General features: G+C 48.1%; 1 protein-coding gene across 2 annotated transcripts; it reads left to right on the top strand.

The window, feature by feature from the left end:
* Positions 1 to 477: 477 nt before the first annotated feature.
* On the top strand, positions 478 to 17,468 carry Cndp2 (carnosine dipeptidase 2). 2 transcript variants are annotated; one of them, XM_021150290.2, is made up of 12 exons: positions 478 to 558; positions 4,162 to 4,251; positions 5,016 to 5,159; positions 6,843 to 7,005; positions 8,283 to 8,371; positions 10,505 to 10,705; positions 12,848 to 12,932; positions 14,001 to 14,161; positions 14,964 to 15,128; positions 15,874 to 16,015; positions 16,258 to 16,405; positions 16,839 to 17,468. In XM_021150290.2, the coding sequence occupies exons 2-12, from the start codon at positions 4,192 to 4,194 to the stop codon at positions 16,906 to 16,908; spliced, it is 1,428 nt and encodes a 475-aa protein (XP_021005949.1). In that variant the 5' UTR covers positions 478 to 558; positions 4,162 to 4,191; the 3' UTR covers positions 16,909 to 17,468. The 2 variants fall into 2 exon arrangements, with proteins under 2 accessions (XP_021005949.1, XP_085689579.1); XM_085833453.1 differs by lacking the exon at positions 478 to 558 and adding an exon at positions 614 to 1,813.
* The last annotated feature ends 3,541 nt before the right edge of the window (positions 17,469 to 21,009 follow it).

Here is a 21,009-nt window from a genome sequence, read left to right as displayed (position 1 = left end):
AATTTAAAGAGGAAAAGCTCATTTTATTTTAGAATATTGGCAGTATTCGAAACTGTATCCCTTGCAACTATGAAAGAAAAATCCCAGCGCTTTAAAGATTCAGGAGGCCAGGAGGGATGGCTCAGAGGTTGAGAGAGCTTGCAGAGGTCGCGGCTTAGAGTCTCAGCACTGACGTGGCAGCTCACAACCACCTGTAACTCCAGTTCTGGGAATCCTCAACACCTCTTCTGGTCTGGCACCAAGCGCTGCACAGAAGGAGACTTCTAGGAACCCACTGTGAAGCAATAGACCCGGCGCTTTGAGGCCGGGCGCTTTGTATAGCGAGGGACATGAAAGGGTGCTCCAGCCGAGGAGGGGCGTGGCCACGACCGGCAGGGCGGGGTCAGAGCTCCACTTTAGACCGTCGGTAAGAGGGCGGGGCTATCCCGAGGAGACCTGGCATTGGCTGTTGGGGCGGGGAGCGTCGTCAGGGCGTGGCAGGCTGGGGCGGGGCTAGCCCCAGGCCTCCGGACATTGGCTGGTGGGGCGTGCAGGGACACGTGGTGCGGAACCGGCGCGGTAAGCGGACGCTCCCTGGGCCTTCCTTCCCGGGAGGGTGCGGGGGGACCGGGGCGGGATAGGTGCAGGGCCCGGCGGTGCCTGAGTTGCCTTGGTCTGGGTGGAAGTGCGGGGCGCCGGGGCATCCAGGTGGGAGCAGCGGATCCCGGCAGGTCCCCGATCCTTAATGCAGTCAGCCCAGGCCTGAGTCACCCCAGGCCCCGGCGCCGGCCCGCGGTTTTGGCGATCTTAGCCTGGAACCCCGGCCTCTCCCTCCATAGGGGCGGGATAGGATCCGCAGACCTCCAGAAGTGCGAGGTCACCTGGCCCACCCAGTTCGCCCTGAGGCGCCGGATGAGCTGTCTGTCTGGGCCAGCCTGCGTGAAGACTTGGGACTGGAGGGTGCAGGGAGCTGGACGGTTCTCACGCCTACACTTGGAAAATGCTGCCTGGCTCGCCTTGGGTGTAAAGGCCCAGGGCAGGGTCCTTCTGGACCTTGCCTCTAGGATGGATCCGCAGGAGAGAGGTCTCCCATTGCCAGCTTGCGGGTGCGATTAGGTGGCCCATTCTTTTACTAGTTTCAGTTTACTCATTTGTAAAGTGTAGATGTTTGATATACTCTACTAACCTTTGAAACCCTGGAACCGCTAGTCTTCTCCAGAGAGTCTTGTTATCACGAACTCGGTGTAAGGAGGCAAAGACCCGATCTTGGGAACCTTGTTTGTGCTCCTCCCGAAGGACTCATGACTTACAGATAGCGAGGGTGCTGGCGTATTTGGCAGGAAGTTCGCTTCTGTTCAACCCACCAGCACTGCTTTTTACCTTAATACGTGATTTCAACTGAAGGCCTTGAGGTTGGGTGAAGTGAATCGGGAGTCATCAGAACCTAGTGGGAGGGAGAGTGGAAACTGTCCAACTTGCTTGTGTCTGGAGGGACAGTTTAGAGCGAGGGCTTGTTTTCATGTGCTGTGGGAACTCTGCAGTGTAGTTGAAACCTCTCTGTTCACTGCCCTCATCGAAAGGCGTACCTCAGATCATGACATCTTTGCGTAGCAACATTAGCAACGAAGTTAGTTTAGCTGCGCCACGGTGATGGAGATTTGTGCAAGGACCAGGAGCCCAAGTCAAAAGCACCCACTGTAACAGATGGTCCTCTAGGGTAAGGGTTTATCATGAAAACAGACACCTTCCCTGTGCACAGTTGGTGACAGACCGTGGAACCTAACACTGATAAACTATTAGGGCAACATCTGGAGCTTCCCAGAGGCCCTTACAGGTGAGGCTGTGTGAGGAGGTGGTGGTGGGTCTAGAAAATTTTCTTTCATTGTGCTAGGTTTTAAACATAAGGAAATCAGTCTCCCACCCAGCAGCAACCACAGATTTACTAACTGAAGTGCTCTGGGACTTTGCATTGCTGGGCTGGAGAATTTCAGTGTGCTAAATGACTGCCTCGCTTCCTGTCACAGTGAACAACTCTGTTTAGAAACTGCCCTGGGATCCTGGACCAGCAAACAGTGCTCTTCACGACGTGTGGTGTGCAAGGCATTTCTGTAGCCCCCACTTGAGACCATGCTTAGTGACATTAGGCCACTTGGTTGTCACTGCAGGGTTAAGTCTAAGTCTTGACACTTGAGGACAAGAGGAAACTCCAGTTGCAAATCCCAGTGTCTGCGTCTTTTGTAGTTCACATTGATTCCTATTTTAAAAGCAGTTCTGGGGCTGGAGAGATAACTCGGAGATTAAGGGCATTGTGTGCTCTTCCAGAGGTCCTGAGTTCTAATTCCCAGCAACCACATGGTGGCGCATAACCATCTGTAATATGATATGATGCCCTCTTCTGGTATGCAAGTGTGCATGCAGATAGGGCACTCTTATCTGCATGGGTAAGATAAATAAATCTTTAAATAAATAAAGCAAAGCAAGAAAAGGCAGTTCCACAAGTTACTTTCTCCTGCGTCTGTAGAGTGCAGAATTTTCTGGGGTTCTCTGCTTGAAAAGTAGATGCTATGGAAAGATGACTCGGTGGTTAAGAGCACCATCTGCTCTTCCAGAGGTCCTGAGTTCATTTCCAAGCAATCATGTGGTGGCTCACCACCACCTGTAATGAGATCTGATGCCCTCTTCTGGTGTGTCTGAAGACAGCTACAGTGTACTCATATACATTAAAAACAAACAAAAGAGAGAAAAGAAGAAAAGAAAAGAAAATGCTGAAACATGTGCCCAGAAGAGGAGTTGTGACTCAGTTGGTAGTTTGCCAAGCATACATGAATCTCTGGGTTCCACCCCCAGTAACACATAAACTGGGGTGCCTGTCGTAATTCTAGCATATAGAGGTGGAAGCAAGAAGATCAGTTTCAAGGATAGCCTAGGCTACATTCTGTTTTATTTTTAAAAGGAAAAAAAAAAAAAAACTGCCCAGAAAATGCAGGCACTGAGTATATCTGTGGGGTGTTCATACGTGAATGTACCCAGTAGTGAGCGACTTGGGGCTCACAGCTCCTCAGACCTTGACCATTTCTTTGTAGTAAAAACACAGACACCCCTTATAGCTTTCTAAAAAAAGTATACAACTGCTCTCCATAGCCACCCTCCTGGGAGGCAGGAGCTTTCTCATCTTTGGCCCTTAAGGAGGTTGTGCAGTCTGTGGCCAAGGTCATCAGTTGTCCTCAGCTGAATTCATCTCTCTGGATCCTCCAGCGAGGTGTGGTTTGCACATAATATTGATGGTATGGGCAGGTTGTGGGAGGCTGTTGTTTGCTTGCTCTTTGAAGCAGGTTGTCATTGTCTGGCCTAGAATTCACTAGGTGTAGAACAAGCTGGCCTCATACTTTGAGAGACCCACCTGCCTCTACCTCCCTGTTTAGGGATTAAAGGTGTGTGCTGCCACACCCAGCCTGCAGCATTTTTATAGAGATCTCTGGAATGATAATTTCCTCTGTATCAATAGAAGGTTAATAGTTCACCCTGTCCTTTAAGAGTATAAAATTACATCTATAGCTCCATCGGAAGGGTGCCTGCCTAGCGTGCAAGAAAACCTCAGTTTGATCCCCCATCACCACATAAACATAGCTTGGTGGTTTAGGCCTGTAATTCCAACCTTCAGAAGGTAGAGGCAAGAGATTCTGTCTCCAAGGGGGGGGAAAAAAAAGTCTAGCCTTTTTAAAAGTAAGTGCCCCCTAGGCATGGTAGCACACACCTGGCACTGAGAAGGCAGGTAGATTTCTGTGAGACCAACCTGGTCAACGCAGAAAGTTCCAGGGCAGCCAGGGTTATATAGTATGACTTTCTCTCAAAAAGTAAAATGCACAGTAAATCCATGTGATTTCAAAGTGCCCACTTTTAGTTTTCATCAGATCATCTGCCACTGGGGCCCTCCTCTTTGGACACAAATTTTAATAGAGCCTTCCTTCAGAGCAGGAAGGAAAGATCAATCTAAGCCTCCGATTGGCTCCTAAGCTCTTGGCCCTGAAGTGCAGTCACTTCCTGGGGAGTCCTGTGATAAGTGTGTGTCGCAATGCTCTGCTGACAGGGTGGAACCCTTCTCAGTCCTCACACAGTGCCTCTGGCCACTGCCCTTCAGTCCCAGCTGCAAGTAGGTCTGACCCCATTGCTCTCTCTACTCAGAGTTTCCCCGGTCTGAAGTCAGCCTGAAAGATGTCAGCCCTCAAAGCTGTCTTCCAGTATATCGATGAAAACCAGGACCACTACGTCAAGGTGAGGGTCCATCTCTTCTGAGTGAGTAGTGAAACTTGCTCGACTCTTGTCGCAAGAGAGCTTTTCAAGAGGCTAATATGAGTTGTGCCGTTTTGGTGAAGTATTTAAACTTCGTGTTTCTTCATCTTATCGAGATGGTGAAAGCTATACCTTTATCATTTGACAGAGTTAACTTATCCATCTCTACAAATAAAGCTCACTGTATTTCCCTAATCTCATCTATGGATTCTTTCGCTAGTCAAAAACAGTTTGAACCGAGCACGTTCTTAATGACTCTATGATGTTAAATTCTAATCCGTTGCTCGGGTTTTTTTTATCTGATAGAATCACGACGTCACTTTACTTTTGGGAGAACCATTTTAGACAAAAAAACATTTGACTCTAAAACTTACACCTTAGAAAATGTGGACTGCTGTCAGAGAGACAGGTGAACTTGGATTGTGACATTGCAATATGTTTCCTTTCTGTTGCAATTTTATCGGCTGTAGATATAAAGTTATTGTATGGTTTATAATCAATCATATGCATAGTGGTTAAAAATACACATTCCAGCTCTTTTACATTATTATTATTTCTGTTTAATTTTGGGGGTAGGACAGCACAGGTTTGTTGCTGTTTAATCCAGATGTGGAGCAGGCAAGCTAGGTCCGCTCCACTCGTAAAAAGTGGAGTAGCTGTGAGTAGAGGTCCACTGGTGAGCCCGTGCCTGCCTACTCTTAAGAAGCAGCACCCCGGAGCCCTTCCCACTTGCTCTCTACAAACAGAAACTTGCAGAATGGGTGGCCATCCAGAGCGTGTCCGCATGGCCGGAGAAGAGAGGAGAGATCAGAAGGATGATGGAGGTGGCAGCTGCCGATGTCCAGAGGCTGGGGGGCTCCGTGGAGCTGGTGGATATTGGGAAGCAGAAGGTATGAGCCCACAGGACTGTAGCAGACAGTTCTTCCTAGAGGGTGGGAAGAGGCTGCAAGGGTGACCTTTGGCTGAAGACGCTCAACTCTTCTTCAAACCGAGCCTGTGCTGGCTCTTGTGTCTGTCCCAGGGACTGTCTCGCTTTGGTTGTCTGATTATTCAGCATGTTTTATTCTGAGAAGGAGAACTGGAGGCTGGTGTCCCAAGAGTAAGTTAAAATGACTGTCATTCTTAAGGGCTGAGATAATTTCCCAGAAATGAAAGCTTTCGAGTGTGGAAGTTACACATTATTTGAGTCACTGTATAAAGACGAGCTTCCTGCACCAGGTCCTCTGTGTGTACAGTATTGCTTCCAGTTCAGTGTTTTTGTGGGATTCCTGAGTGTGGGAACGAGTGGGCCTTTGATTCGAGTGCCTTCTGTTGGTCTCTTTTCCTTCTCTGGGTTTGCCTGGACCTTCGATGTGGTAGGTTCTATTTTATGTTATTATATTTTATTTAGTTATGTTTTGTTGATCTCTTAAAATCTTATTCTTTTCTAAAAATAAACAGAAAGGGAAAAGACCCGAATGGCAGAGGAGAGAGAAGGAGCCGGGAGGAGCAGAGAGGGGGGAAACTAATCAGGATATATTTTATGAGGGGAAAAAAATCTATTTTCAATAAATGGGAAAACCACACTTAAAAACATAAACATAAAAAATAAGTATGCATGTTCGAATGCTGATATTGTACCCTGCAAACTCCTTGTGGCAGTTTGCCATCACCACAGGGTTTTTCTGATCAACTGTAGGTGCCAGCAGAGGCACAAGGGCTGTGGGGCAGGGGTACAGCCGGCTTGGGCCACAGTTAGCATCACAGTGGTTACCATAGCTCTGTAAGGGAAGGAGAAGACCCGAGACTGATTTGTCTTTGTGTCACCGAATCCTCCTCTATTCTCAGAGAATTCTGCAAGAGTGTCAAGGAGAGGTGGCAAGGCCTTTAGGGGAAAGCCCAGGAGTCCTCTCTGCCACCATTTCATTTACCAGAATCTGTGGAGAGAGAGAGAGAGAGAGAGAGAGAGAGAGAGAGAGAGAGTGTGTGTGTGTGTGTGTGTGTGTGTGAGCAACATGTCTGCTGTCTGCTGGTCCCTACAAAGACTGGGAGAGAGCATCAGATCCCCTGGTGTTGAAGTGGTTGAGATGCTTCACGTGGGTTCTGGGACTTGAACTTGGGTTCTCTGGAAGAGCAGAAAGCACTCTTAACTGCTGAACCATCTCCCAGCCCTGAGTTCCATTAATGTCGGGACTGATGGTCCACTCTGTTGTCTTAGTTGTCTACACGCAGAATTTCGAAAATGTAGCATTCAGTTGCAAATTGTAGTTCTTGTAGCCATTACTTCAAAATGAGTTAAGTTGTATCTCAGATCCAGGCTACAGTGTTTCATTGAGTCTATTGATTCTTTTTTTTTTTTTTTAAACAGCCTTAAGCAGTTCATCAGACTAGCTGTAGATGTGATTTAGTTAATGCTGCGCGGACTTCTGGAAAGTGAATTCTTGTTAAGGACTGTTAAAAGACATAATCTTAAGCCCTACAATGCAGGCTGATGGGTGACAACAGACAAGACTATCCCAGCTAGGTTTCCGAACAGCTTGGAGACATTTCCAGTTTATTAACCAGACTGCCCTCCCCTGCTCCCTCCCGCTCAGCTCCCAGATGGCTCAGAGATACCACTTCCTCCCATTCTGCTGGGCAAGCTGGGCAGCGACCCCCAGAAGAAAACCGTGTGCATTTATGGGCACCTGGACGTGCAGCCTGCAGCCCTGGAAGACGGGTGGGACAGCGAGCCCTTCACCTTGGTGGAGCGGGAAGGTGAGGGCACCAGGGCTTGCCCACCCAAGGGCTCACTTTCCAAATCAGAGGAGCCCTTTTTGGAGGTGTTACATTCGGAAAATCACTAATATTCTCCTGGGTCTTTCTCTTACTAGCACACTTTTGTTTCATAAAGAACAAAATCTAGAAATTGGGTTCTGGAAGTTTCTCATTTGTGCCTCAGTTATTGAAAACTCAGAAAAGTTTTCTTTTCTCATAACAAGTCCTTGGTGGGAGCTTACCAGCGTCCCTTCAGTCCTAACTCTTTGTCCGGGATATTTACTATGACCCAAGGCTGCTTAACTCCTGAAGGCCAGCCTCTCCTCACTCCCTCCTGTGCTTGCTCAGCTTCCAGTGTCCCTGAGATACAGCACCTTATTGCTTTGAGCCTTGCCCCTCAGGTCTGAGCTTCTGCCCCCTAACTGGGTGTGGAGTCTGTGTGGACATGGCTATGAAGTATGGAAAGTTATTTTTGTTTAACACATTCTTTGTGAAGCCTCATCCCATATGCTCGCCCTCCTCACAGAACTGGGTATGTCCTATTGCTGTTGGTTCCACGGGCACTGGATTCCTCCCGAGTCTCACACCCACACATCTGCATGGTAGTTTATGGCCACCTGACTCAAGCTGTCTGGACTGGGAATCTTCCTGTTTCCCCCTCGAGCCCTCTCTCACATAACCTTGAGTGGCACCATCTTCCCACCACCTACACCAGAAACAGGGTTGTCCGGTTCCTGCCTGGGGCCATCCCTAGTCTCTTTCCAGCCTCTGCTGTGATCCCAGATGAGCCTCGACAGTGCTTCTTTGAGCCTAATGCCATTCTCCCAGCAGATTCAGATTAACTGTCAAAATTGGGATGGGAGTATAGTTTGTGGTGCTTCTGTAGTGATGGCATGTGCTTCCACATGCTTGCTGATAGATAGCTGGGGAGGGAATGTAGGTCTTTAAGGTGTGGCTAGGTAGGAGCTATCCTGTGAAATGTACTTCCTGAAATTGCATGGTGAATCTCAGCCCCGATTCTCTGTAAATACTGGTCCTAGACCAGTTGCTATGAAAGGGATAGATAACAGGAGGGATCCACATGACTGCTTTTTGGATTTCAAGAAATTCCCTCTGAATTTTAGTGTAGGGTTGGATGGAGATTTGGGCTTTTAAAGTTAAAGCTCCATTGCTCCAGACAGCTGTGTGTGGCTGTGCCTAGGCATTATCAGATGACCACTTGAAACGAGATCTTTTGACTTGTTGTCTCTAACTGAATCTGCTGATTGTTGTTCCAGGCAAGCTGTATGGGAGAGGCTCCACGGACGATAAGGGGCCGGTGGCCGGGTGGATGAATGCCCTGGAAGCCTATCAGAAGACTGGTCAGGTACATCCCCATATCAGAATCTGTCCGCCCTTCAGATCATGTGAGTAGAGTGTAAAGATCACCAGAGAGGAGAAAGCAAGCCCCCCACCTCAGTCAGCACAGGGGACACAGATGGAAGATTACAGCTGTTTCCAGCTCTAGAAATCATTAATCAGTTAATTGTCTTACAGATGCTCAAAGGTCAAGCTATCGACACTCAGCAAGGCTCTTGCCAACACTTAGAATGTGGTCTTGGTTTTTCTCCTTTCTTTCTGTGCTGAGATCAAACCCAGGTCCTTATGCATGCTGGTAAACTGCTCTGCCATTGAGCTGTATCTCTATCACCAAATGTGGATTTTATTTTATTTATTTTATTTTATTATAGCTATTTGGGGGGCTTTTGTTGCTTATTTTATTTTGTTGGTATTTTTGTTATTATTGTTTGTTGGCTGGTTGATTGTGAGACAGTGTCTCACTCTGCATCCCTGGCTGGCCTGTAATTCACAGAGATCCATCTGCCTCTATCTCCCCATTGCTGAGATTATAGGTGTGTACCACCACACCCAGCTCACAAATGTGAAGTTTAGGTGTGTTTGTTGGATACAGTCATGTTATATAATGCAGGCTGACCTTGAACTCTTGACAATCTTCCTGCTCAAAGTGCTGGGATTACAGGCCTGGGCTACCAACCCTGACTAAAACAGATTTTCAACCTTTGACTGCTGTACCTATGAGTATGGAAGTTGCAGACTTTGTGATATTAGGCAAATTCTTTTCTCTGTGTGGTTTATATTCTCCTAAAAAAAATAAATACTAGATTATTTTGAGTTTCTTTCCTCAAGGTTCAAACATGGTAAAATATTGAAAATAGGAGAAACGAGGCATTTCTAGAAACCTAGTCCTTAAATACCCCCTTGTCCTGCTTTCTACCTAGGGTTTTTTATTATCTCCAACCTGATTGTGATCATGCAGTCTGGGCAGTTTTTGCAGATGGATTTTATTTCATGGCATGATAAAATAAGAATAATTATATTTGTCAAAGTCTGGATCATTAGATATGCTTAGGTTTTCTTTGTCTGGGAGACCATTTGCACAGGAGAGAACAGGTTTTTTTAAAAAAAAACAAAAAACAAAACAACAACAAAAAAAAAACCACTTGGCCTGTCTGACAGCTGACCCAAAAGCTGGGCACAGAAACCAGGCAGCCTCACCTACTGCAGGGCCCCATGCAGGGTAGCGAAGCTGTGGAGGGAAGGGTGCACAGGGCAGCGCCCTGAGCAGTTTCATCTGTAGTTGCTTTGTGTCTGGAGGTTCCGGGGAAGAACTCACTTGGGATAGAAGAGATCAGAAGAAGTCTGTCCAGTGAACATTGCTCTCAGGGCAGCTGTGAGCTGGGGACAGCTAGGCATATTGTCTTTGAACCCATGGATCTGGCCTGTGTGTGGCTGTCAGCTGGTGGCCTGCTCTTGCAGCCTCTTTTCTCATCTGTGGGGAAGCTGGTGGCCTGCTTCATCCTACGAGGCTAGAAGAACTCTTGAAACATTTTCCAGAGAACTCGACCCAGATTCCAGCACTGTGATGAGGTTCCCTTCGGGCATCCCAGGACAGCTTGGCTTCTGTGAGCAGAGGGATGCTGTGGAAGGCCTTCCTAGTACAGGAAAGGTCTCAGTTTAGCTTTAGCAACAGTGAAGTCTCAGTGGTTATTCAAGAAAAAATTCTCTTCTGATATCTCTAGTGTGTGTGTGTGTGTGTGTGTGTGTGTGTGTGTGTGTGTGTTTGCAAGTGTTCCATGTGTGCACTTTCATTTGCACAGGGTTATGCATGCACGTGGAGGTCTGAGGTTGATTTACAGACAGCCGTAAGCAGCCATGTTTGAGCAAGGAATGGGAACCCCTGTCCTCTGGGAGAGCCATCAGTGCTCTCCAGGCTAAGATTCATTGCCCTTCTCCCTGACTCATGGCTTCCCTTACACTCATTGGCTCACTCTGTAAGTGGCTTGCCTACGCATGGCGTAGGGCTTTTCCTTCTGACCCTTGACTCCCAGGGGCCAGTGGGAGAAGATCTCATATTTGAAACTAAATTTCAAAACAGTCTGCCATGTGTCACTTCTGTGAGAAAAGTAAGGAAACCATGTTTCACCATGCCCTGTCACAGGAGATCCCAGTCAACCTGCGGTTCTGCCTGGAAGGCATGGAGGAGTCTGGCTCCGAAGGCCTGGATGAGCTCATTTTTGCCCAAAAAGACAAGTTCTTCAAAGATGTGGACTACGTGTGCATTTCGGACAATTACTGGCTGGGGAAGAATAAGCCGTGTATCACGTACGGCCTCAGAGGCATCTGTTACTTCTTCATCGAGGTACGACCTAAGTCCCCCGAGCTTCACCTTGTCTCTCTAACCCCTAGGCCTCTTTGTTCTTCCGTACCCTGACCGGGGCAAATACCAAGAAGCTAACCATGCATGAAGGGGAGCTCAGAGCTTTCCGGGCTCCTTCTTGTGTTCCTTAATCTGTCCTAATACCCCAGGCATGGACTTCTGAGATCAGAAGTCAAGTCTCATGGCAGTTTTAAATTAAAACAGTATTATCTTAATAATATTGCTATTGTATCAGAGCAGATGAGGTGACAGTGAGTGTTAGTTTTTCTGAGATGAACGAATAAGCCTTAAGAACCTTCCTGTAAAAGTTAAAAATGTTCACACTTCAGTGGGTATAAGACCTGATCCCATTGCTGAGTTATCTTGAGAGAATGGAGACCCTCAGGTGAGCAAGGAGTGTGGGGTGGATCTGCCACCTGCTGTTAGAGATATTTTCCCACTGGGATGATGGGCGTGGGATATTTTCCCCTGGGATGATCCTGCCAGGGGTCTTCATCACCTGATAGGGCAGAACCATGCCAGTGCTGTAATGTGAGGGAGGCACATGACATTCCCTGTTATAGCTGCTGATCCAATCCAGCACACACTGATTACCTGTCTTGCCTGGCTATAAGGCTAGTCAGTTCTCAGATGGGTCTGAAGCAGATCTTTGGGTTGATGACATCATGCTCCAGGCTTGGTGTTGTCCTCTGAGCAAGATTGTGCAGGGTCTCTGTGAAGTGCTGGGTGCCGGGGTCAGCCCCAGCCATTGAGAAGGTGGCCTGAGAGGAGAGGAGTCAGGGAGGGAGGGGTGAGTCAGGTGAGGCGGGCAGGGAATCTTGCAGCTGCGACTGACTAGCAATCAGGCTGCCTCTTTATTTATTCAGGTTTCACACAACAAGGGAGACTAGTGATTATCCAAGAAGTGCAGTTTATAGCATTTTGTATCTGCACGTGTATTTGATTTTTTTTCATTACATGTCCAGGGTTACAAGTTCAGTCACAGTTAGAAAGTAGAAATAGAGCAGATTTTATTTTTATTATTAGCCCTAAAACTCCCTCCCAATTCAAAGAGTCTGAAGAATGCCTCTGTCAAAGCAAACACATCTATTATATGACAGCCTGCTTTTGGGCTGGCAGTATTTGCAGTTTTAAAGCACTCCAGGCAAAAAGAAAATATCTGCACACCTAATTATAATATTAACACCTAACTCCTTTTATTTGTATATATCTATGCTGTAAAGTAGGAAAAGGTTATTTTAGTTAGTCTATCTTATTTGCTGAGGTCTGTTCTCCCAGGGGTATATCCTATATGACTATCTTTAACTACATTTTCAGAGAGCTGAAGCATTCTTTAAAAGGAAGCCTTGATCATTTACTAATTCTCTTGTAGTCAGAGTTTGTCAATTATCTCTGCCGACCCTGCTCCAATTAGACTGTTTGAGTTTGCCTAGGGGCGATACCCCAAGAAGATTCCTGGAGTCGTGGTCTCATTTAGAAATTCCTTATCATGATCTTCAAGGCATAAGGAAGACTTCCAAATAAGGCCAGATAAAGTTATCTCCCTAAAAGCAGAGGGATAGTAAATTTAGGAGTTTCCTAAAAAGACTCAGATATAAAATGAATCATAATGCAGGAAGTCCCCAAGAATGCAACACACAGAGACCAAAACCTCAAAGTAAGGGACAGAATGACAGAGAGTGCAGCATTTGGTTTAGCTTTGCTGGAACTGTGTCAAACAGCTGTGCTGGATTCATGACTTTTGTTCCCAGTCGATATGGCTATGCCAGACAGGATTCTGCCCTTCCTCAGTGTTAGAGAGGCTACACTGCACCATACTTTCTGGGGCCAGCATTCCCCATGCACCTGCAGCCAGCATCCCCTGTGCACCTGCAGCCAGCATCCCCAGTGCACCTGCAGCCAGCATTCCCCATGCACCTGCAGCCAGCATTCCCAGTGTGCATGTGGTCTGCACATCAGGAGTCTATCTGGTGTCTGGATGTTTTCATTGGGAAATGCTTGAGGGAGCAGATTTGGACTGGAGAACTGTCAGTCTTACAAGTGTCCTTTATTCAATGCAGTGTCATATAATTAAAATAAGCTCCCACTAAGGCACCAAATAAAGTGACCCTTGTCTCTACCCAGGTGGAATGCAGTGACAAAGACCTCCATTCTGGGGTATATGGAGGCTCAGTGCACGAGGCCATGACGGATCTCATTTCACTGATGGGTGAGCTCAGGGTCGTTGCTCTTTGGGTCAGCACTTTCTCACTTAGGGAAGTGGGCAGGGTACTTTTTCTAAACTATCTGTGCACATGCCTAGTGTGTTCCAGCATCCTTCATGGGCTTACTCAGCCCAGTTTCTAATTAACTTCCCTTCCTCTGGGCATTTTCTATTTAAAGGATCCTATGTTCCATTTCTGCTTCTGCACACTTCCTGTCCCTCCTTCATCTATTCCATGCCTCCTCTTCATGTCTAGAACTGCCCTCCCTCCCGTATCCAGCGGGATGCCCCTGGGTTCTGCTCAGCCTGACCCTTAGGACCTCCCAACCACACACACACACACACACATACACTTTCTTTTTTCTGGAGATGGTATTTTACATCTCTCAGAGGACATCTCCTTTGGTCTGTTTCAACAGGCCAAAACTTGGTCCCCCTGCTTGTCAGGCCCTGTAGAGTAAGAGTCACAACTTCCTTCCTTCATCCCTCTAGCATAAAGCTAAGGGGAGCTCTCAACCCACCCCCCCCACCCCCCCCACCCCCCGTGTAGTTTGTAACTTCCCTTCTCTCTTCCCCATCCTAGGGTGAGGGTTCCCACAGGTAAAGTGACATTGCATCTGTAGTGAGACTCTGTCCCACTCATAGCTTCCCTGTCAGCTTTAGCGGGCCTTGTTTCTTACACAATGTGTACCATAAAGAAATGCAGTTTGGCTAGTGTGGGTTTTCAGGTTCATGCCTTGGTATACAGCCGGGAGCTAACTTAAGCACTCCACCTGCTCCTCAGTCTCTCTGAAAATGAGTGAGTGGTGCTCACCTGCTTGGGGCTACTTAACCGACTCACTAGCATTGGGGACCCAAGTGCCCCTGGCCTCCTGCTGTTCACATGGCTGGGGGGTGTGCCAAGGTGCCTGAGTTCCTACAGTCAGGACAACTTGGAACACTGCTTATGCACTGCCCCAGCTGAGCACCCTGCCCTCTGCCACTTCCCTCAGGCTGTCTGATAGAGCATCCCGCCCTCTGCCACTTCCCTCAGGCTGTCTGATAGAGCATCCTGCCCTCTCCCTCTTCCCTCAGGCTGCCTGGTAGACAAGAAGGGGAAGATCCTCATCCCAGGCATCAACGATGCTGTGGCGCCTGTGACGGATGAGGAGCACGCGCTCTACGACCACATTGACTTCGATATGGAAGAGTTCGCCAAGGATGTGGGGGCGGAGACCCTTCTGCACAGCTGCAAGGTGCCGCCTGCCCCGCCCCTTACCCTGTTGCAGGCCACTGGGGCTCCGAGATCAGGCAGTGTCTGAAAGATAGCCAATGTCAGAGGTTCATCCTAGGAGAGCCTTTGCTCGAGAATCATCAGAAGCAGGGAGTGGTCCAGTTGAGAGCAGAGCCCGGGGAGATAGGTAGAGGGAGCAGCCCCCTCCCCTGCCACGGGTAGTATTTGATTGGTTTGGGTTTGCCGGCCACGTGCTCCCACAAGGCCCGGAGATTAAGCCGGGTGCAGAGGCAGAAGCTATTTGTCGTGACTTAACTATTAGGAGAAAAACTCTATTTTGGTTTATTTCCAGCCTCAGGAGGGTGGATATCAGTCCATCACCTCTGTGTAGCCAATATTAGTAGAGTCCTGCACCAGCCTCTTGTAGAGACGGGGGATGAGAGGAGCGGGCCAGGCTGGACTCTTGAGTTTCTTCTCAACTTTCTCAAAGTCAGGGGAATAAATAACCATAAACAGTTGCTCCATCGGCTGAGCAAAGGCTAAAGGGGAGAAGTCAGACCTGCTTAGAGTCCTGTGAGAATTGCTGCTCAGTCTGACAAGTGCGAGCAGAGAAAGAGAGACACCATAGCCTGTTGGGGACTGGAGGCTCACAGCCTGCCACCCCTCATATTCACTGTCACCTCTTGAGGTTGCTAAGGCTGCACAGCGATAGGAGTCCCCGAACATTCACTGGATGGGCTCTGACCAGCCCGACTGAGTGGGGGTCCCCATGTCCTCATTCATACTCCCGGGTAGACATCCCGTCTCCTCCTGGACTTCCGCAGAAAGACATCCTGATGCACAGATGGCGATACCCGTCCCTCTCCCTCCATGGGATCGAAGGGGCCTTCTCCGGTTCAGGGGCCAAGACTGTGATCCCCAGGAAGGTGGTCGGCAAGTTCTCCATCAGGCTCGTGCCAGACATGATACCGGAAGTTGTTAGCGAACAAGTATGTGGGGGATGCAGGGCATGAGTGGGGGCAAGGGTTGTGGGGTACACGTGGCAGCGGCATGCTGCTGTGATGTTAAACTTAAAACAGTAAGAACACTCACCTGGGCAGAGCCTCCTGGTTCTTCCCCTCAGCGTTTGCTGTAATAAACAGTACAGAAGCTTGTCAGAGACAGGCCACATGAGCAAGCATTACGGCTCAGACTACCAAGACATGGGAAATACGACCTGACCTCACCCGAAAGATGTAAAGCAAATGCTCATATGTGGCTACTTGTTAGCTGAATATCCCACTGCGGGGCCTCGGAGGCTTCTGGAAAGAGTACCCTGATGCCTCGTCTCCAGAGGAAAGTGGCGTTTATCTCGAGGCTGTCCACATTCATGCTGTGCCTTCACTCCTCAGTTAAACTTACCCAGAAGTTAGACCAGAAGTATGTTTCCTAGGTAACCCTAAATCTAGTCAGCAGCTTGCCTGGGAGAGTGCACCATCCCAGTGTCAACACAGGCATTTTAGGGTACAGATATCCTGTCTGTTGAGTAAGTCAGGTCAGACAGCATGGTTTTAACTCAGTCTTTAAGTATCGCCATAATTTGATATGTCTGTGCCAAGGATGTCTAGACTCTTAGATGCTGTGTAGGCCCAGTATGCCCAACTCATTGTCAACCTCTGGACACCCTGTAGATTCCTTCCATTGAGTCCAATGCCAGATCTGATCCGCAGTGCGTCTCTTCTGCTTACGGTTTAGGTTTCAAGCTACTTGTCAAAAAAATTTGCTGAACTGCAGAGCCCCAACAAGTTCAAGGTGTACATGGGCCATGGCGGGAAGCCCTGGGTGTCTGACTTCAACCATCCTCATTACCAGGCGGGGAGAAGAGCCCTGAAGACAGGTTAGCTACCCTTTGGAGGTGGATACCAGGGCCCTGGGAGTGTCTGAGGACTCTGTTGTAGCATGTTGTTCATGTAACGTCTGCAATGTCTGCCAGTGCTCAAAGCAGGGCTGAGTGTGAGGTGAATCGGGGCCTAGGTTTGTAAGAGTACATTCCAGAGCCCAGGGTCTGGACTCATTGTTGCTAAGTGGTGGCTTTCTGGCATCCAGGGCCCAAAACTCATCATTTTTTTGTTTCCCCAGTGTTTGGTGTTGAGCCTGACTTGACCAGAGAAGGTGGCAGTATTCCTGTGACCTTGACCTTTCAAGAGGCCACAGGCAAAAATGTCATGCTGTTGCCAGTGGGGTCAGCAGATGACGGTGCCCACTCGCAGAATGAGAAGCTCAACAGGTGAGATGGGGTCCCCGGATTGGGTTGCATCCTCCCACAGGTGGTGGGGTCTGGGATCACTCCTCCATGGGGGTTTGCTAGTAAGAACTGATGAGAGGAAGACGAAAGGCCTTGCTAGTAGCAGTTTGGAAAAGGGGTTCATATCTTCAGAAATAATGGCCATTTGCTCCCAGGGTACTGGGTGAGACCAAGCCCTAGACTAGAGCCTGGACTGGTTGTTGTAGTGAGGGGGTGGGGAGAGGAGGTGTCACACTGAACCTCTTATTGAGAACCACCAGGCTGAATTATAAAGTCAGGCCAGACTGCTAGCTGGACCAGGGGTGCTCCCTAGAGAGAAATCAGGAGGAGGAGTCACCACCCTCATGGATACTGACTCGTCAGCCCGCAGCTGATAGCTGGGTTGTTTGCTAGTTTGCTTGCTTCTCTCTCTTAGGCTCAACTACATAGAAGGAACCAAGATGCTGGCTGCATATCTGTATGAGGTGTCTCAGCTGAAGAACTGAGAAGTCTCAATTTCCTCGGAGTGCTGTTCCTACCCAGAAACAATCTGCCCCCTCTCTCTTCTAGCTTTCTTGGGAAAGTGGAAGTTTATTTTCCCTATCTCTTTCTCAGGTCACAGGCAGACAAGCATGAATGGAGACATTGCCTCCAGCTGTCACCTGTCAGCTGTGTAAAGCAGTTGGACGTGTTCAGTCCTGAGACTTACTAGGGACAACTGACTGGCCATGATTGGGGGTAGGAGGGTGTCTCAGATGTGGTCAGTGTGACTTCACCTCCAGGAAGTAGCCAGAGTCCAAAAGCTCCAAGTCTGTGGGAGGTACTGCCCACCATGGACTGAGGCTCAGGGAATATCCAGGAAGGAAATGAGAGCATCCATTAGCTCCGTGTGCTGTGACAGCACCATGGTGACCCGTCACTGTGCTCTGTATCCCATCTTAAGACTCTAGCTAACCATCACTGGTGTCCCCTCCTGTTGCTGTCCCCCTGAACTTATCCCAACAGTCCCCATGGCAGCACCAGTCCAGTTGCAGCTACTACTAATAAATGTGACAATGAGCCTCTGGGGGAACTGCCATGGCCTGACTTTCTTGGGGAATACACATACAGTTGTTCATTGGTGTGCAACTTGCTTTGTGGAACACACGCATATATGTATTGGATAATGTCTGGGTACCTGTCACCTCATATTGAAAAGTGATGGCCAGAGCTCATAGCACAAGGCTTATGTCCACCCTCTGTCTCCACATCAAATTCTTAAAGTGGCAGCCTTGGGATTTAGGCAGCAAAGATGAGCTTGGAGCATCTTGTGGCGAAGGATAATGTCGGAGATGTAGAAGCCAGCCTGAGAGCACACAGCCCAAGGAGTAGCTGAAAGGGAGTATTACGATAGTAGAGGATTGGGAAGCTGAGGCAGAAGAATTGCCATGAGGTCAATGCCAGCCTGGAGTATGATGTGAAACTCTGTCTCAAGATGGTAAACAAAATCACTTCTGAAGTTATACCTGCAGAAGAAATAACCATCTCCCATCTCTACTGATTCAGATGAGTGAATGAGTGCTGGGCTGGGTGAGAATTCTTATGAAGAATTCCCATTCAGCAATACAGAGGTAAATCACGGGGGAACCCCACTGTATCACCTCAGCTGCTGCAGGTGAGGTCACTGAAATTTGTACTAAAATGCTTAAACCTGAGATATCTGAAAGCAAACATCTCCCTAGGCTCCTTCATTCCCAGAGAAAGTTCTATGACTTTACAGTGAAGCCCCACCTGATACAGTGATCAAAGTGAGCCTTCTGCCCTTAAGCTGTCAGCATCTGGTATCCTGAAAGTGTTTCCCTAAGGAGAGTGTGTCAGCTCCAAGAATTTAGGCTCAGTGAGAAAATATCAGACATTCTGGAGCTACCGAATCCGGATTCAGTTTAGAGCCCCTCTCACACTACATAGAGATTTTGGACATCATGACATCATCTCCAAGGGTTAGGCTCCTGCATTCCCCTTTGTCCTCCTACCCTGGACACAGGATATCAAGAGCCTGATTTGGCCACCTTCTTCCTTCCTCAGAACTAATGGCTCGTTCTGAGACCCATTAGTCCTTTCAGAGATGTGTGCACCAAGAAAACAATCTGCGATCGATCACCTTACATGCCTGTGTTACTCAAACATTGAACTGTCTCTCGGGATCCGTGCAGTTGAACTCTGTCTAGTGAGGAGTTAAAAGCTTTATTCAGCAGCAAGGACATGGCCAGCATTCAGCAACCATGTTTCCTGAGGAAATGGTGCTGTGGGTGGAAACAGTTGCACCCTTATGAATATTTACAGCTGGTGTGCATTGCCTCCCCACAGTGGGAACATGGCCCCTGGGAAATGCACGGCCACTCCGTGTGCTTTAGAAAAGGAGGCAAGTTTGCCTACCACACTGCTGGCCTGAAGGAATATGGAGGCTCTTCGAGACCTAGAGAAAATCAAGATCTTTCCGTCCTTGTCACTTGCTGGGATCAGAGTCGAAGTGATGCCATGAGTTCCCAGGGTTCAGAGGGCTGTGCTTTAGGTAGCATACAGATGGCTGTACGCTAGTTAGGATGCAGGACAGGCAGCTGCAGCCTCAGTCTCAAAGGCTCTACACCGGGAGTGCTCAGGCTTGGGCTCTGTGTAAAAGTTGGTGCACCAGGGCTGGTATGGTGGCTGCTCTGTTTCTGGGGCTGAGGATCCTTCTGTTGTGCAGCTCTTCTGTCAGGTTCTTCTCATGGGCCTTCACCTCTGTACAACCTCCTGCTGGAGCAGCCTGTGGGGAGGGGCAAAAGTGGGGGAAGGGGGGAGGCAGGAAGGATTCTTTCCCCAGACAGGTCAGGACTAGTTTGCATTTAGTTCTCCAGAGAGTACTCACTACCCACCCCTAAGGGCATGGAGAAAACAGGTCTCTGAGTATGGGGCAGGAGAAATGGGTCTGCAATTAAGAGCACTTGCTGCTCATCCGGAGGACCAGAGTTCAATTCCTAGTACCCACACCAGGCAGCTCACAATTGCCTGTAACCCAGCTCCAGCAGATCCGACGCCCTCTTCTGGCCTCTGCAGCCATCCACTCACTAATGTGCTCGTGTGCTCTCTCTCTCAATCACTCTCTCACACACACATGCACACACAAATACACACACATGCACACACAAATACACACACACACATGCACACACATATACACACACATGTGCACACACACACACTTATATAATAAAGTAGCTGGGTATTGTGGCACACTTTAATCTCACTCAGATCTCTCTCTCTCTCACACACACAAATACACACACACACAAATACACACACACATGCACACACATATACACACACACGTGCACACACACACTTATATAATAAAGTAGCTGGGTATTGTGGCACACTTTAATCTCACTCAGAACTCTCTCTCTCTCACACACACACACAAATACACACACATATGCACACACATACACACACACACACACACACGTGCACACACACACTTATATAATAAAGTAGCTGGGTATTGTGGCACACTTTAATCTCACTCAGAAGGCAGAGATAGGTGGATCTTTGTGAGTTTGAAACCACTAAAGTTACATGGTGAGAGCCTGCCTAATGGTTAGTTAAATAAAGTGTCCTATTTAGTTCTTTCATCAACTTGAAGTAAGCTAGAATCATATGGGAAGAAGGACCCTCAACTGAGAAAATGCACCTACCATATTGGCCTGAGGGCAAGCCTGTGGGGCTTCTTAATGATTGATGTGAGAGAGCCTAGCCCATTGTGGGTGGTGCTACCCCTAGGTAGGTGATTGTGGATGATATAAGAAAGCAGGCTGGGGGTGGGGATTTAGCTCGGTGGAAGAGCTAGGCAAGCACAAGGCCCTGGGTTCAGTCCTCAGCTCTTAAAAAAAAAAGACAAAATAACAAAAAGAAAGCAGGCTGAACAAGCCAGGAAGCAACACTTCTCCATGATGTTTGCTCAGTTCCTGCCCTGACTCCCCTCAGTGATGAACAGTTACCAGGAAGTATAAGATAAAACAACTTTCCCTCCAAGTTGCCTTTGGCCATGTGTTTTATCACAGCAATAGAAACCCTGACTAAGACAGTGATATGAAAATCTTTCTGGAATAAGCGTTCTGACACCAACGAGAGTACAAGAGATGAGATGTCACTGGTGGACTGTGGTGGCTACTCCCAGTTGTCAGCTTGACTACGTCTGGAATGATCTATGATCCAGAAATGGAGGGCACACCTGTGATCCAGATCTTGAGGCTAGAAGACATAGGCTTTTGATCCAGATCTTGACATGGGATGACACACACTTTCGATGCTCTAGCAGCTTCATACATACAAATACAGATATACATATGTATATACATACAGACAGACAGCTGGATGGACAGACATACATATTAACACATTAAATGGATGGAGCAAAGCAGGCTACAAGCACTTCACACATACACGTATATACATATATACACATGATGCACATATATGCATGATATACATAAATGCACATGTATGCATATACACATATACCTGGTGGGTAGAGAGAAGAAAGTTCCAACAACCAGGCTTGAAGCATTTCACACATGCATGTATACACA

This window comes from Mus caroli, unplaced genomic scaffold (genome assembly GCF_978045245.1).
Source record: "Mus caroli unplaced genomic scaffold, Mus_caroli_1 scaffold_19, whole genome shotgun sequence".
NCBI classification, from domain to species: Eukaryota; Metazoa; Chordata; class Mammalia; order Rodentia; family Muridae; genus Mus; species Mus caroli.
The sequence above is the reverse complement of the archived record's forward strand: the minus strand, read 5'-3'. Positions and strand labels throughout refer to the sequence as shown.

Coding starts and splice junctions, on each gene's coding strand:
- Cndp2 (XM_021150290.2), top strand. CDS start 4,192: ATGTCAGCCCTCAAAGCTGTCTTCCAGTATATCGATGAAAACCAGGAC. Junction 10,706..12,847: donor TCTGTTACTTCTTCATCGAG/GTACGACCTAAG, acceptor GTCTCTACCCAG/GTGGAATGCAGTGACAAAGA. Junction 12,933..14,000: donor GGATCTCATTTCACTGATGG/GTGAGCTCAGGG, acceptor CTCTTCCCTCAG/GCTGCCTGGTAGACAAGAAG.